A 15429-nucleotide genomic window follows, 5' to 3' on the forward strand; every position below is an offset into this window, starting at 1 on the left:
CTTGATCTCTGTACTTTCAATTTAAATTACTTGATTTATTTAATATTATTTAAGCAAAATTAATCCTAATCATGTGTAAATGGCATTTCAAAGCAGCAGATTAGTTTTATTTAAGTTCTAACCACATTGGAGCTCCAAAGCATATTATGGGGGAAAGGGGAGGAGTGGGAAGAAAATCTTTTAACAAAAATAAAGCTACTTAAACATTAAGGTATAAAGAATTCTGGTGCTCAGTACTTATGCTGGCAATATTGTGCCTTGTTTTTGCTGTCACCAGGGGACCTTTAGTAAAGGCATGCTTGTATAGTACGCTGTTTGCATACCTATGATTTAGAAATGCAATATATTTCTCTGAATGCTTTAAGTATGTCTGAAACAGATGCATAGTGAAAAGCAGTTAATTAAAGCTATGAATGTAAACTGCTGTGTAAATGGGTCTGCACAACATGTAACTGAAAGAAACCAAAGGCTAGTACTGTATGGTTGAATGTGCAAGGTGGTTGTTCTGTTTGCAGTTTATCCTTACAGTGATTAATGCTGGTAGTTGCATATTGTACATACCGTGTGTCTTCAGTTCACAGTTTTACACAGTAATGTTTATGATTAACTGGAAAAATAACTTGAAATATTTAAATTGTTCCAAATTCAAACTGTATGAGAAGTCTAGCTAAATAAATTCTCAACATCTGAAAGCATTTAGAAGAATAGATTTTTATCTCTGTTACTTATATCTATTATATTTACTGATAATAGGCACTTTAGAAGAGAGGCTTCAGATTTATGAAGAAGTTAGTAAAAGACATCCCAGAGCAGTTTCACCTAGAAGATTACCTTTAAACTTTGTTTCAGGTAACAAGTTGCATATCTGTTCTGTAATAGTTTTTATTTGTTTTTTTTCTTAAGTTCTCATCAGCCTGTTGAATGTGCATTTAATACCTGTTGGTACACGTACGCAATTTAGATGTATACATTTCTCTTGGAATAGACAAAATTATTTGTTATGTTTAGGAGTTGATTGAAAAAGTTCATGCACTCTAATATTTTGATGCAAACCATGTAATGTTTGTATTGATAATACTACAGTAAAAAATGGTACATAGATAGTGTAACAATTCTTTTACATATTTTTTTTTTCTGCATCATGCATGAATCATAAGTTAAAAGGTAGGGAGTACAGTACACTTCAATTGAAGGTGTAGGGGGTGTATATACACACCCCCCCATATCCTTAATATACATATATATAAGCTAACTTACAATTTAATTTATGAACACTGAAACCAGGTGTAAATGGTGCATACAACAATCACAATAGCACAAGACTGATAATTTTCCTAACAGTTTTTGTACTGGTTGATGTACCAGAAAACACCACATCTCTTTTGTGACTCCAAATACCTTACTGAGTGTACAACATCTTGTTGCAGAACCATTAGAGCTTAAATCTACAACATAAACTAGCGTTGTGCTGATGATTCAGTAAGAATAGGAACAAAAAGCAGGTCTGCAGTGTTCCGTAGCACAAATTATTTTATTTTTAATTTTATAGCTGTGCTCTTTCAGTGACTCTGTCCTTTCAAAAGCTGTATCGAAATTCAATGCACAGATATCTTAGTTGTGGGGGGAATATGAGTATACTCTTTAAAACAGAAAGCTGTGATTTTTCCAAAGTAGAAGAAAGGAGGCTAAAAGAAATGGTAGATCCCATAAAAATATATACTTGTATGTAGGTATGTAGCTGTCTGACTGCTGTGACTCCAGTTGAAAGCTTGTGGAAAGAAATAGAAAGGAAGCAAGTTATATATCAAGTGTCACGAAATTCAAGTTCAGCAGCAAATTCCCAACATATCTGCTTATGCTTTTAATTTCATGAGGTTAGTTTTAATTTTAGCTCATTTACTGAGCACCATGTATGTTGTACCTTTAAACCATTGTTGCTCAGGAATGTGAATGTGTGTACATCTTTCCTGTGTAAAATCACAAGATTTTAACTGATTCATGTGAGATTTAGCCCTGAAGTTAACACTTGCACTTTACTTAATCCAAGATATTTCAGTTTCTTTGAAGATACAAGAGCCAATTTTAAGGCAGTTCAGATAGATTTGAAAAGTTAGGTGAGAAGTAATGGTTTTTTTCTGTAATAAAATTGCTTATGGTAACACACAGCAAACAAGGAAATAACCTGCAGAATGTTTTATTAAGTGTTTTTTGCTGTTGACTTCATTTCACTGTATGTTTTGCACTAGGTTACCTTATCATATCTGAGTGTAGTTCCACAGCTAATGTTCATTTAAATAGAAATGTTTGGTAATGAGGATTAATTGTTACTGCTATAGCAATACTCTAAATGAAAGAAAAATGCCTTATTAAATCAGTTGATAAAAGTCTCTCAGTACACGACTTTCTGCAGTGTTTCAAACAAGTAAGAATTTTCCTGAATTGAAACTCGTGTTTCTGTTAATCTGTTAAGCTTGTATTGGTCATGGATGCATAAGACTGATTTTAATCCCATAGAAATTCATCTGCTGGGTTTAAATCTATTTACTAAATGATTTCTTGTGTTTGCGTACAGCAGATGAGAAATCCTGTTGGCAAAAGTTAATAGTGAGAATGTGAAGGTGTAGAAACAAACTTCTTTGCAGAAATGTATTTGTAAATTTCAAGAGCATAGAATTTTTTTGTTAAATGAGGTTACTGTTCCAGTGGGGTCACTGGCCAGCTGCTTGCAACCAACACTGGTTCATTTAGGGTTGGCTTAAAATACACTAAAATGCAGGTTTGTATTAAAAGGGCAGCCCTTCCAATAACCTTCCTATCTAGTAACTTTGTATTTGATACAAGTCAGCTCTTTAATCCAGCTGGAAACTGCTGTTAGAGGGGAAGGCTGTTAAAGTTAATTTTCAGACTAATTAAGGGTGGGGGGTTGGAGTCTGGCTATCCAGTTTTAGATTTTATGCTGCTATGGCTTCTCTCTTCCTATGGTCAGGTCTTTTCTGTGCCTCAGGGTCTAAATTTTGAGCTTGGTTTCATGTCATAGGTGGGTGCCTAGCTTTATGTTCTGTATTTTTCAGGCTTTATTTTAAAGCTGTTCTGCTTTCTACAGATAAATACGTACTTAATGGAAACCTGAATCTTGCTTTCCTAAATTCTTCCATCAAGAATATAAATTAGAATAATTCAACAGAAGAAATTGAGAAACTGAAATGGATTTTTTTTTTGTCATATAGGAGTGCAAGAAAACATGTTTTAATTAATCTACCTATAATAAAGCATGTGCTTATGGTCCAGTTATGGTTCTCCATCCACAGGTAGTCGGAGTTTCTATATACAGCAGTTTGTTTTAGTACAGCTAGGGAAGAACATGAGGTAGTTCTATTAGTCGAAGTAGTAGTGCTGATAACAAGTGTAGAACAAGTAAGAAGTGGTAGAAATACGTAAGAAAGAATGTTATATGCAAAGCAATACTATTTTCATTTTCTGAGTATCTATAAAATGCTGTTAATAAAATTTTTATTTCAACAGTTTTATGTGTATATATTAGCATTATGTGAAATGTACTACTTCCTTGTTTAAAGACTTGGAGAAGTCCATAACAGAGTAGGCAGTGAAGTGTAGCAGCTTCACCCCTATACAAAGCAAACAAAAAGAATAAAATAATTTTTAAAAACCCCAACAAACACAAACCAAACTGAAACAACTAAAAACAACCCCTTCTCATCATAGGAGTAAGAACATGAAAGCCAGCTATGTGTTCCTGACTGAATATCTTCACTTTGAAGTCCTGCTTCTTTTTTTGCCTTTTTTTTTTTTTTTTGAGACAGCATTTCTCAGAAAGGTGGCATACTGCAAATCCTATAATTTTTACCTGAAAACATAATTAAAGCAGCCTTTCAGCTTTATACCAGTATATTTTAATAAAGATGATTCTGATATGGTGCTTATCCTTCTGAAACCCAGTCTTCTATTCTGTTTCTGATTCCAGAAACAATCATATTACCATCGGAAGTCATGTCCTACTCCTAAAAAAAAATAGGACTAGAAGAGAGGTAGAGGGTTCATTTCATCCATCCTTCTTCCTCAAAGCAGGATAACTTATATCTGCACTATTCCTAACACACATTTGTCTAACTTAATCATAAAAACTTCTATTGATGGAGCTTTTACAAGATCTCCAAGGTAATCCATTCAAGTGCTTGGTTATTCTTACCATTATAATTTTGCCCCAATGTTTGTTTAAATAGCCCTTGCTACATCCTCTGTAGCCAGCACTTAATGTTTTCTCTTTTGAATAACTTTTACAGGTTTGAGGGCTGTTACCATGTCTTCATCAGCAGTCTTTTAAACACTAGCAACTTAAGCATTTTACTTTGATTTTTTTTTTTTTCTTTTTAATCTGGAGCATATTAGCATCTTATTCTTAAATAACAGGAATGATGAAAACCCTTAATTGCAGTTTCTCAGTTACTCTATTATCCAGAGTTGCACAGCAATTAGTGCTTATATTTATACGACACTTGAAATCACTGACATATAACCAAATACACTTTTGTTTCTAGGTGAAAAGTTTAGAGAACTAATGGATAAGTTCCTGAGGGTTAACTTCAGTAAAGGCTGCCCACCCTTGTTTACCACTTTGAAATCTTTATATTACAATCCAGAAAAGGTAAAATTTAGTATTTATTTGGTTTTAATGAAGTCTTCTATATTGAACTTCTAATAGACTAGCTGTTTTTATATAGATTTTCCTGTAACTTACCAATAACTTGCTGAACATTTTTCTCATTAATGTGCTATTTTGTCATATGCAAATGATCAATTGATGATGCTTGATGTGTATGAAACTTCCCTAGACAGTTGATGTCAAAGTGCTTGAAGTCAAATTGGTGCAGAATGCACTGAACTACTTGAAAAATCAGAGTTAACCAATAAGCTTATTTTTGTGTACTTTGAGTGCAAGTGTATGGGGATTCTTTCAGCTTATGGTTTATGATGTCACCAGAAGTCATGATTTTAAAATATCACACAGATGGCTATTGTTATGCAAACGTTTCTGAATTGCATGAATACATTAGTATTTACCACAAAGGTTTGTTTCCTATTTCAGTCTTTGGCTAAAACTTTAGCATTTAATTTTTGTGCTTCTTAACTCTCACATTTTTAGCAAAATTTTATCACGTGAGAACTATTGTTCCAAATGCAGTTCTTCATTCCAGGCTTGTTAGTAAGGTGTAGTAAAAATAATTTTGAAACTAAAGCATGTTACTAAAATGTATAGAAAATAAAATAAAGATCAGTCTATTCAGCTGTTGCCGTCTTTGCTGCAAGCAATAAAAACTCTGGGTATTCTCATCCGTTCAGGCAAGAAGAGTTTTGGTAACTGCAAAAATCCTAAATAAGTGTTGCAGATTTTCAACCAGCAGTGGATATTCCTTTAACTGGACTAAAATTATTCATTTTTCTAAGAGTCTCTTTGCTAGTTGTCCTAACATGAAATTTTCAACACACTTCTGTTTGGAGAATGTACTCTGTACTGCATCTCTGTGGTTGTCATAATTTTAGTAAATTCTAGTATGGTGTATAGTACAAGCTTTTCTACAGAGCCTATTGCTAATGCATACTTTACAGTGTAAACTTTTGGAAGTGGATTTAAATTTTTAAAATGATATATTGACTGGCTAGACAGAAGTACAGTCAGTGCTGTGAAAGTTTTACCAGTGCTATTTCAAGTATGAAAATCTAGAAGATGCAAAAACTCATTTGGCTTGGAGAAATATTTTAGCACTTAATTGATTTTTTTTTTTTATTTTATTTTTATTTTTGACATGATGGGTAAAAAAGATGAGGGCTACCATGTTTTGGGACAGACTTATCTGGATAGGTGCCTTGCTGCTATTATCTTCATTGTATGAAATCAGTACTGCTCAGAACTGCCAGCTTAATCTTAAAAAGTAATTAAAATTAAAATCAAGAGCATTCCAAATAATGCTTGGATTTACACTGCTGACTTCAGCAGAAGCATTTCCCTCTTTTCTTGTCCTTCTCTTGCCAAGAGAGGATCTCTTTCATGTTTCACTTGGTTGGGCTTTCATGTAACTGTAGTGTAACAGAAGGATCTTTGAAAATAAGAAACTTTAATTTTGGTCTCTGACAGTTAATTTTAGAATTGCTAAAATTTGGGCATTTGGGTCAGAAAATTGTGGTGAACTAATGTGTGCTACAGCTTTCAGAAAGGTATTGTTCTTTGCTATCTAACTTGTTGTAAGTCAGTGCTTTACTCTCACATAAATTACTGGTATATTTTCACTGAAAATAAAGAATTGTACTCGGGATGATGTTATGCCTACTAGAAAATACCTAGGTAACTACTGAATTCTCTATAGGTTGGGAATGAACAGTTCCCCATTTATTTCTTTGGAAGCAGATGTAATTGGGTGTAATCAGCTGCAGTTGCATTTTGAAGTGGCATAGATATGAGGTTTTTATAAGAGCTGGTATTTAAACCTGGAAAGTTTCTTCTTTCTAGAACTCCAGATGGGTCCCAGATGTTCCATAAACTATAATTTTGGGAGGAAAGGTGAAATTAGCAATACTTACATTGATAGAAGTTTTCTATTTGTATTTACTTAACTCAGACAAAAAATAGTGCTGCAATAATTTATGTACAGGAAAGGAAAATGTAAATTAGTTTATTTAATACCTGTAAGAATACAGGTAAGCTGCTAAGCTTACTTTGCTGTATATTATTGTTTATCCTGCTGTGACAAAATCCAATTGCAGATTCTGTCATCACTGCAAAGCAGTGATCTGATGAATATACTAAGCTTACTTTGCTGTATATTATTATTATTGTTCACTCTGCTGTGACAATATCCAATTGCAGATTCTATCATCACTGCAAAGCAGTGATCTGATGAATATTTTTCTCCCTAGTTTTAGAAGGGAGTTATCCAATAAATTGTTTAATCTTTCAGAGTTCAAATGAGGTTGTGTTTCTAAAGGTATTGTGCTGTTATGCTGGTAAGCAGCACGGGAACTGTTCTTTGACTGTTTCTTCCTCTTTGCCAAGCCACCTAAACTGGAGGAGATAGAAGTAGTAGAGACTGAAGGGTGAGAAACTTGAAGAAATGGAGCAGCAATTGTCTTTTGCCTAGAAACTACTGCCATTTAAACTAGACCAAATGTATTGGGGTGTGGTTACAGCTTTTGATTATCAAAAGTTGTGCCAACTGTTCAGTATCCTGAATGCACTTCTGTACCATGCTGTAGCATAAAATCACTCGTAATGTTGAAATAAGGAAGAAAAATGAGGGGGACATTGAACTGCAGGAGGAAATTTTGGAAAACTGAAAGAGATGTTTGTTTTCTCATTTTCTAAAATATTGGCAACTGATTTTTCTACAGGTAATGAGGATGAGTAAGGATATGTTATGTCAAGAGTTAGTTCTTTCTCAAGTGTTAATTGTTATGCTCCCTGTTTGCAGATACCAAAGGCATGCACTAATCACTTCCTAACTTGCTGCATTCCTACACAGCCAGGTTCTGTCTTTCCAGCTGAAGAAAAGATCAGTTAGAGGATGATAGGGATTTTCAGACCAAGTCTTACTGTGTTTTCCAGTGTCTCACTCAAAACATGTTTGTAATACTACATAGACTGTGTTCAGTGGTACATCACTGCTGATACTCAGTCCTGGGTCACTTTTTACCTACAATATATTAGATAAATCGTTTGGTGAAACACTGTCTTGATGGCTTTGATCTTACTTTAAAAAAATATTTATCAGTAAGAATAATGTTCATCACTGTATGTTTGTTTCATATTACTCTTGAAGTAGTCACTGTATATTGTGAAGAAATTGGCCATGTCTTCCTTCTATTCATTATCTGGCAGCGTCTACGGAATGCTGTAATGCAACCTAGGGATTTTAAATGTGAAAACTCTTGGTCATGATGAAGTAGTGTAAAGTGAGTGTAGTTACATGAAAGACAAAGCTCACAAATGTGAAAAGCACTGTGCCAGGTTCTACTTCCCTGCTAGTTTGGAGAAAGGAAAGGAAATGGCTGATCAGAACAAGAGCTGAGACCTTCCTATGCAGGTTACTAATGTTAAGGAACTGACCTGCATTCTGAACTCAATATTTATTTTTCTCAACTGATCTCAGAAGTTTCTTGCAAGGACAGTGTGATTGACTCAGTGTGTCAATTAGCTGATTTCTGGGTTGCTAAAACAGCTAACAGACTCTTAAATATCGCTTAGAGGAATGCTTCTTATGTGGAACAAGTGCAGGGAAGTAGCTTTTACATGTAGCACAACAGTTGAAAACAAAATGCAACAAACAGATGTCTCTTCAGAATATTAAGTTCACCCACTTTCCTGTTGTTACTGTAGCTGTGCATGTTGGATTGAGTTGATAATTATTTCATTAGTGTCTATTATGAAGTGTGATTTTACCGAAATATGGATAAAAGAAGAATATTCTTGATGTTTTTGTGGTGATTTCTGAGGTAGTTGCTATCTGTCATTCCGAAACAATTTCTTCTTTTCTATCAGAAAATTCAGTCTTCAGAAGAACATGCTTTAATGATTCTACATTAATCAAATTTTAATTATAGTTATCTACATTAATATATGGCTACGAAATTGAAGGAAGAAACTAAGATGGGAAAAATATCAGTGTAGACTTCAAGTGTTTCTCTGACTTGTTGGTTGCTGTTTCATGTGTTAAAAGCAATGCCAGCAACTTCTGGTTCTCTTCTTCAATAATGTACATAATGTCTGTGATTTTTCAGGGCCTATGTGTGTCACTTTCATTGGTTTCTTTAAAGACACAGATGTCAGTAGAGGAGGATCAGGTTATAAAACTTTTAAACAGATTGGATGTGCATGTGCCCGTTGGACCTGATGGGATGTATCCACAACTGCTGAGGGAGCTGGACAATGTCACTGTGCTGCCACTCGGTCTTTGAAAGGTCATAATGATGGATGGAGTTTCCTGAGGACTGGAGGAAAGCAAATGTCAATCCTGTTTTCAAGAAGTAGAAAAAGGAGGATCTGAGGAGCTATGGCACAGTCAGCTTCATCTCAATCCTTGTGAAGCTGGTGGAGCAAATAATCCTGGAAACCATTACCAAACACACAAAGGACAAAGTATGGCTGGGTAGGATGGATTTATGAAGAGGAAGTCATGCCTGACTAACTTGATAACCTTCTGTGACAAAATCACTACTTCAGAGGACAAGGGGAGAGCAGTTGATGCTGTTTATCTTGACTATAGCAAGACTTTTGACACTGTCTTTCTGTAACACTCATAGGCAAGCTGTTGAGGTATAGCTTAGATAATAGACAGTAAGGTGGACTGAAAACTGGCTGAACAACTAGGGTCAGTGTTGTGATGAGCAGCATGAAGCCCAACTGGTGTCCCCAGGTGGTTACCACTGGGGCCAGTAGTATGTAACTAACATCTTTGTTAATGACTTGGTTGATGGGATAGAGCGTACCCCTCAACAATCTTGCAGATGGTACGAAACTGGGAAGAGGGAGTGTTGCATGAGAGGATTGTGCTGTACGAGATCCACAAGGACATACTGGAAAGAGTCCATAGAAAGGCCATGAAGTTAAGGGATTGGAGTGTCTGTCATATGAGGAGATGCCAAGAGCTAGGATTGTTTAGCTTGGAGAAGAGAAGGCTCAGGTGGGATCATACATGTATAAATAACTGAAAGCAAGAGTAAAAAAGACAGCCAGATGCTTCTCACTCGTGCCCAGTGAACAGACAAGGTATTAATGTGCACAACTTGAAATACAAGAGAATATTTGAGCAAAAGAAAAGATGGGGGTTGTCAGATATGGAGACAGGGAGATAATGGAGTTGTCATCCTTGGAGACAGTAAAAAAATATGACTGGACATAGCCAGGAGTAACCTGCTTCAGCTGAGCCTGTTCAGTAAAGGGGAGTTGGACTAGGCAGTCTGTAGAGGTGTCTTCCAACCTTAGTGATTCTGTGATAGTATCTTACTGGGTTTCACCCTCAAGTCTAGATCAGCTTGCAGCCATTGACTTGCCAAGCCAGCAGTCTAGTCTGCAACTGGTACTTCAGTACTGGGAGAAGTGGGTTTTGTGCTCGTGTGGCAGCACTAACATCCTATAGCAAACAGTGTGGAAATGCACGGTTGAGACAGACACGCTTATATACATGGCTGCCTGTGTACAGAAGCGTCGAGATCCCTAATCCAGATACTGTCATTTGGAATCTTTCGTTGTGATTTTTATATCCATTTGCCAGCGTAGCTCTCCTAATAAATTCCTAGAATTTCTTCCTTCTCCCTTCTCAGACCAGTCACAAGGGGGAAAAACAGCACAGAATCTGCCTTTTAGCAATGGATTAACTTCAAAACACAGGTGAATAACTTGGACTTGCCTTAGTATTGGGCTAAATGTGAGTACATGTATGGTTCACCACTTGTCAAGTGAAGCATCTGTAAGTGCTGCTTCAGGGTAAGTACTTACCAAAAAAGCAGGTTTTTATTCAAGAGTGAAATGGGGTTAGGCTGAGGATGTTATCTGTAGATATAAAGGGATCTAATAATTGCTTCAGTACATAACTCCATCCATCATTCTCTATTTTGGAGCTCTCAAATTGGCACATACGGCATCGCTCTTTATTTCTGTAATGTTCCACAGTGCAAATTGTAGTAGACAATATAAGAGTTGTACTTTTGTTGTTTTGTGATCATCTGCTTGTAATCTCAAGTAAAGAGAAAGAACTGTATAGGGAATACTTTGAACTTCTTAGAAATCAGCAGTCACTTGGCCAAGCTGTTGATGGAGGTGTTCACTGAAGTTGAGTTTGCCCTCCTCTAGTTGGTGAAGGAAAAGTGGAGGAATACTGATAAAATTCTAAGTCGTAATTGCATCCACGTTATTTCTCAGGTCAGATAGCTCACACTCACCTTGAGTAGTTGCCTGCTGATGGAGACAGTTTGGTTCAGCAAACCTGCTGGTGTTTGTAATATTATGCAGTGGGGACTATTGGGGTGATGCTGTGGTGGGGTCAGTGTGCTGTGCTCCTACTTCTGACTTTCTGTGTTAGCGCACAACTTCTGGGAGGTGCTCAGTGGAGCTCTTGTCTTGCTTGACTAATGCTGTATGCTAGGCTTTCAATGGTGACATGAGGTGCTGTATTTTGGAGATCAGTAATCCAGTTTTTAATGACTGTTACTTACACTCACCATCCCAAGTACATACTGCCTTCTTGTACTCTACAGTGACAACTGCAATAGCAAACATTTAAAGAGGAAAATGGTCTTTTACCCTAAAATAGCCTGTTCTATGAGAAGTGATAACACAAGTCCCATGATCTGTTGTCTTCATCTTGGAGTTTTAATTTATATAAATTATGTGCTGGAAAACATAGTGGTCTTTGTATGCTCTGTATGTTGAAGGTGAGAACAGCTGCTACAGATTTTGTATGACTCCAGCAGATACTGCTACTCAGGGAACTGATTCATTAATGTGTGTCATGCCTGCAATTCAGAATAGATTACCTAAGGACCCTGACTCATGGATGGAGTAGTTCACATTCCTGGTTGTCCATTCTACCCCTGTCCTTTAGTTGACACTTTTACTGAAGAAACAGTGCAGGTGTTTTGAGTACCAGTTTCTGAATCTGTCTAGCTTTAAATTTGTACTCATTTCTGATTCTCTTATTATGTTGTGCTATTTAGCTAAAAGTACAGCTGTTCAACAGACCATTTCCACAGAGGCAATCTCAAAAAGATGGTTGGATTGAACATGTGGAAATAAGAAAAGACTAGCCGTCCTCATTTGAAAAGTCCACCTGCATGATTTAGAAAAAATTCACATGCTACAAGAGGTGTACTTGTGTATAATGGGGCAAGTGTTGATAGTGTGTTTTGAACAACTGTAGTTATTTCTGGAAAAAAGTAGTTTCTTTTACTTAAGAGCATTATTTAAAATGTGTATTTCTCCTACTGCCTTTGGAGATTTATTAACTTGACTAACTAAAATGAGTTAATGGTAAGCAAGTGATACGTAGGAGAGGACAGCAGGGGAGGCTGTAATAAAAAGGAGCTTTATCCTACATAAGGAAACTTGTGGGTTTGTGTTTTGGGGTTTTTACTAACAAGATATCTTCTAGCACTTCCTCTAGCACTTGGAAAAGTTTTCTAAACAAAGTGTGGCTCTGAAAAAATGTGAATATAGTGGAATTTTTTACTTAGGGTTGGTAATACTATTTTAGAAGTAAAAGTTTCATTTTCATGGTTTGGAGAGCCTTTTGGAATAGAAGTACTGCTATGTGAATTAGGGGTTTTAAAATGTGAATATGTATACATTTTATATACGTGCTAAGAAACATGAAGCATTTACAAGGAAAATGTCTTAGACCAATAAAGTCTGTGTGTACATTAAATACTTTAATATAATAATACTTTAATACCTTTTCTCTGGTATAGGTGACTTCCTGTCTAGCTACTGAATTCTTCCTCTTTTATGCTACAGTGTTTTTATAGCTTTTATTCTTTGTTTAGTGCTTTAGTTTATGTAGTTTGTTATTAAAAACTGGGTATCAGCAAAGTAGCCATTCTCATTGAGTTTTCTAGAATGCTAAACCTTTAATTTCAAAAGTCTGCTATATAGCACAGAAGCTTAATTTTTTTTTATCAGGCTTCTTTTAGTTTCTAAACAACAATTTAAACTGCATTTATCATGTTGGTATCTGTGTACTTGAATAAAATGCACACAGTTGGCACAATGTATCTTCTGTCAGGAAGAAGCTGTGGCTCTTGGCAGCATGTTTCTGCTGGAAGCTAAAAACCCAAAGTGTAAGCAGTTGCATGGGGTATAGTGATTTTCACATTCTGTAAGCTGCTGTCAAGATGTACTAGAAATAACTGCCAGCAGCCTTATTTGGTTTTCTTCTTCACAAGAGAAGGATCTTGAAGTGCTTCCCCCACCTTACCCCAAAAAATTCTCTTTGTACTTGAGCAATATTCAGAAATACTCTTTAGTTCCCTGTACGTGCTGGTCTCTATCTCCATGAGAGAAAAATCCAAAGAGTGAAGATCTTAAATTAGTCAACATCAAGGTTTGCGTCGATTGTGTTGCAGGTGCGTTGGTTGATTCCGTTGAAGCTCGACATTAGTGCACGCATGCCCTTTTTCTGAGTAACTAAAAACATGGAGACTGTGAGGAAATACTGGATGAGAGAAAATGTCTGGCTGGAAGAAACATCAGAAACAACAGTCTCAAAAAAAGGTATAAGACTGTCTACACAGGAAGGTAGGCTGTCTCCAGTGAAGATCTTTCTTTAATCCTTTCAGGAAAGAAGGCATTTTCCTTTTTTCCCCTCCTTGGTGTGGAAAGCTAAAGGAATTTAAAGCAAGTTGCAGCTGTTTTTGTAGTTAGATGCCCTCTGTGAACTGTTGGTGGATTATGTAAGGAAGAGAAAAACATTAGTTCTGCTCTGAATCTGTGTACATTTTGAGAAGAAATGACTGTAAATCAACCAGGGACAGCCTTTTGTTCATACTGACTCCATCAGTTCAGTTTTAGAAAGTAGTATCTCTTGAATTAAAATTCCAGGAGGGGTAATCTGGTAAGTGGACTTGATCAGGATTTGGTTAACAACTGATACATTCATAGCAAAGGTAGCATTTCAGCTGTATGGTTGTGTCTTAAGGAGGAGTATGAAAATGTTAAGTGGAGGAAGGAACTTCATTGTAGGTACTGCCAGGATAGAATGCTTCCACTCTGTAATGAGAATTGGTAGTGAACAACATGTTGATGGCTGTTTGGATCCTTGAGATAACATGTAAACCAAGAGCTGGCAGGTGTAGCAGCTGATCTCTTTTATCAAAAGAGCTTTTTTTAGACATTGGACTACATCGGGAATAACTGCTCCAAATACCCATCTGAAGACCCCCAAGAAATGCCCTCAACGTTTCTGCTCATAGTTGCTCCTACTGATGCTCTGCTAATATGAAATTATTTGCTTTCTTTTGTACAGTCTCCAGACTTACCCAAAAGCTTTCAAAAAAAACAGTTGCTCATTAAATCAGTTGTGTGATGACCACAGTGACATCTTAGAGCACTGGTTTGCTTTGAGTTTGTATTCTTAAGAATGTCTTAAAACTTTTGTTACAGACTTGCACTGCTGTTATTAGTTAAGTCCATTGTGTCAACAGTTTTATGACTGAATCATTAGCAGTAATAGTAAAACAGGGAAGTTAAGTGCTCTAAAACAAAGAATACTATTTTTCTGAATGTGATTACATACTGTGCTATAATGTAGATTTTTTTGTTTGGCAGTTTTCTCATATGCTGTGGCTTATGTCACATCTCACAAGTTATTAGTCTTGACACAGTACAATACTGAGGGGAGGTATTCCTGTATTTCACACATTTAAAACAGGCAGTAAGATGTCAAGGCCAGATTCTCCAGGCATTGATCATCTAGGCCAGGAGTTACGGTTTCAAGAATGTTTGTCTTCAGAAGCATTCACTGACCCCAACTGATGTGGAATGCTCAGCATGTTGGAAAATATGGTTCCAGATGTTTTAAGGCAATATGAAAATGAAAGCAAAAATCTGTTTTGTGGGTGTCGGTACTTTCGTAGAACACTATCCCATTTCTTTCCCATTTTATTCACTCTGGTTGTACGTTAAATGAGGCAGGTGTGCTTCAGAAAATGTCTAACTAAATATATTGTTTCTCGTTATCTGTATTTCTGTTGCTTTAGAGTGGCTCCTTGATTTGTATCTTAAAACCTGTTGTCTTTAGTGTAATCCAGACACATGACTGTTGTTAGAACAATGAGTCTGAGCTAGCCAGTCATCTCTGAATTTTAGTATTGTCTGGGGTTTTTTGTACTACACTCATATCAAGAAAATGTGAGTTGTCAGATATTTGCAGTTCACTATTAAGTGTAGATTAGTTGGGGTTGGAGCAAGTTAAAAAAATGTGTAAACTTCAGTCCCTCAGTCTTGCATATGAAGTGCTCTCCTAGCACAACTTTCTGACTTACGACTATCTAATTGTAAGAGTCTGTTCCATAAGGCTCTATTGTGTCTGTAACAGTATGTCTGGGAAAAATAATATCCCATTTATAGTCAGTTTATCCTTTTGGGCTAATTCCTAGATGAAAGATGTCCAGTGCATTTAAGCAATGTGCTTTTTCTAGAAGTCTCTCTTTGTGTAATTGGAAATATTAGATAAATGAGTAGGCTTCTCTAAATTATACGCAGACTTCAGTAGCGGACTGGCATGTTAAATTTCCATAGCTTATTTTGAAAACACAGTGCAAGATGAGTGTTTGGAAGCATCCAATCAGAATAGAAACTTTAAAATCAAGCCTTTAATAGTCTTTTGTGCAGTCTCTAGGGTTTTTGCGGTTTTTTTTAATTTTGTGTTG

The 15429-nt window shown here is 36.2% G+C and overlaps 1 protein-coding gene across 1 annotated transcript in view; it reads left to right on the plus strand.

Annotated features, from left to right (window-relative positions):
• The window catches only part of NAA16 (N-alpha-acetyltransferase 16, NatA auxiliary subunit), a 55213-nt gene that overhangs the window by 17416 nt on the left and 22368 nt on the right, over positions 1–15429 (plus strand). Inside the window, exons 7-8 of the mRNA XM_010173471.1 lie at positions 754–849; positions 4557–4663. Coding sequence (XP_010171773.1) covers positions 754–849; positions 4557–4663 — 203 coding nt within the window. The remainder of the gene's footprint in view (positions 1–753; positions 850–4556; positions 4664–15429) is intronic.

This window comes from Antrostomus carolinensis, unplaced genomic scaffold, assembly GCF_000700745.2.
Source record: "Antrostomus carolinensis isolate BGI_N321 unplaced genomic scaffold, ASM70074v2 scaffold11438, whole genome shotgun sequence".
Classification (NCBI taxonomy): Eukaryota; Metazoa; Chordata; class Aves; order Caprimulgiformes; family Caprimulgidae; genus Antrostomus; species Antrostomus carolinensis.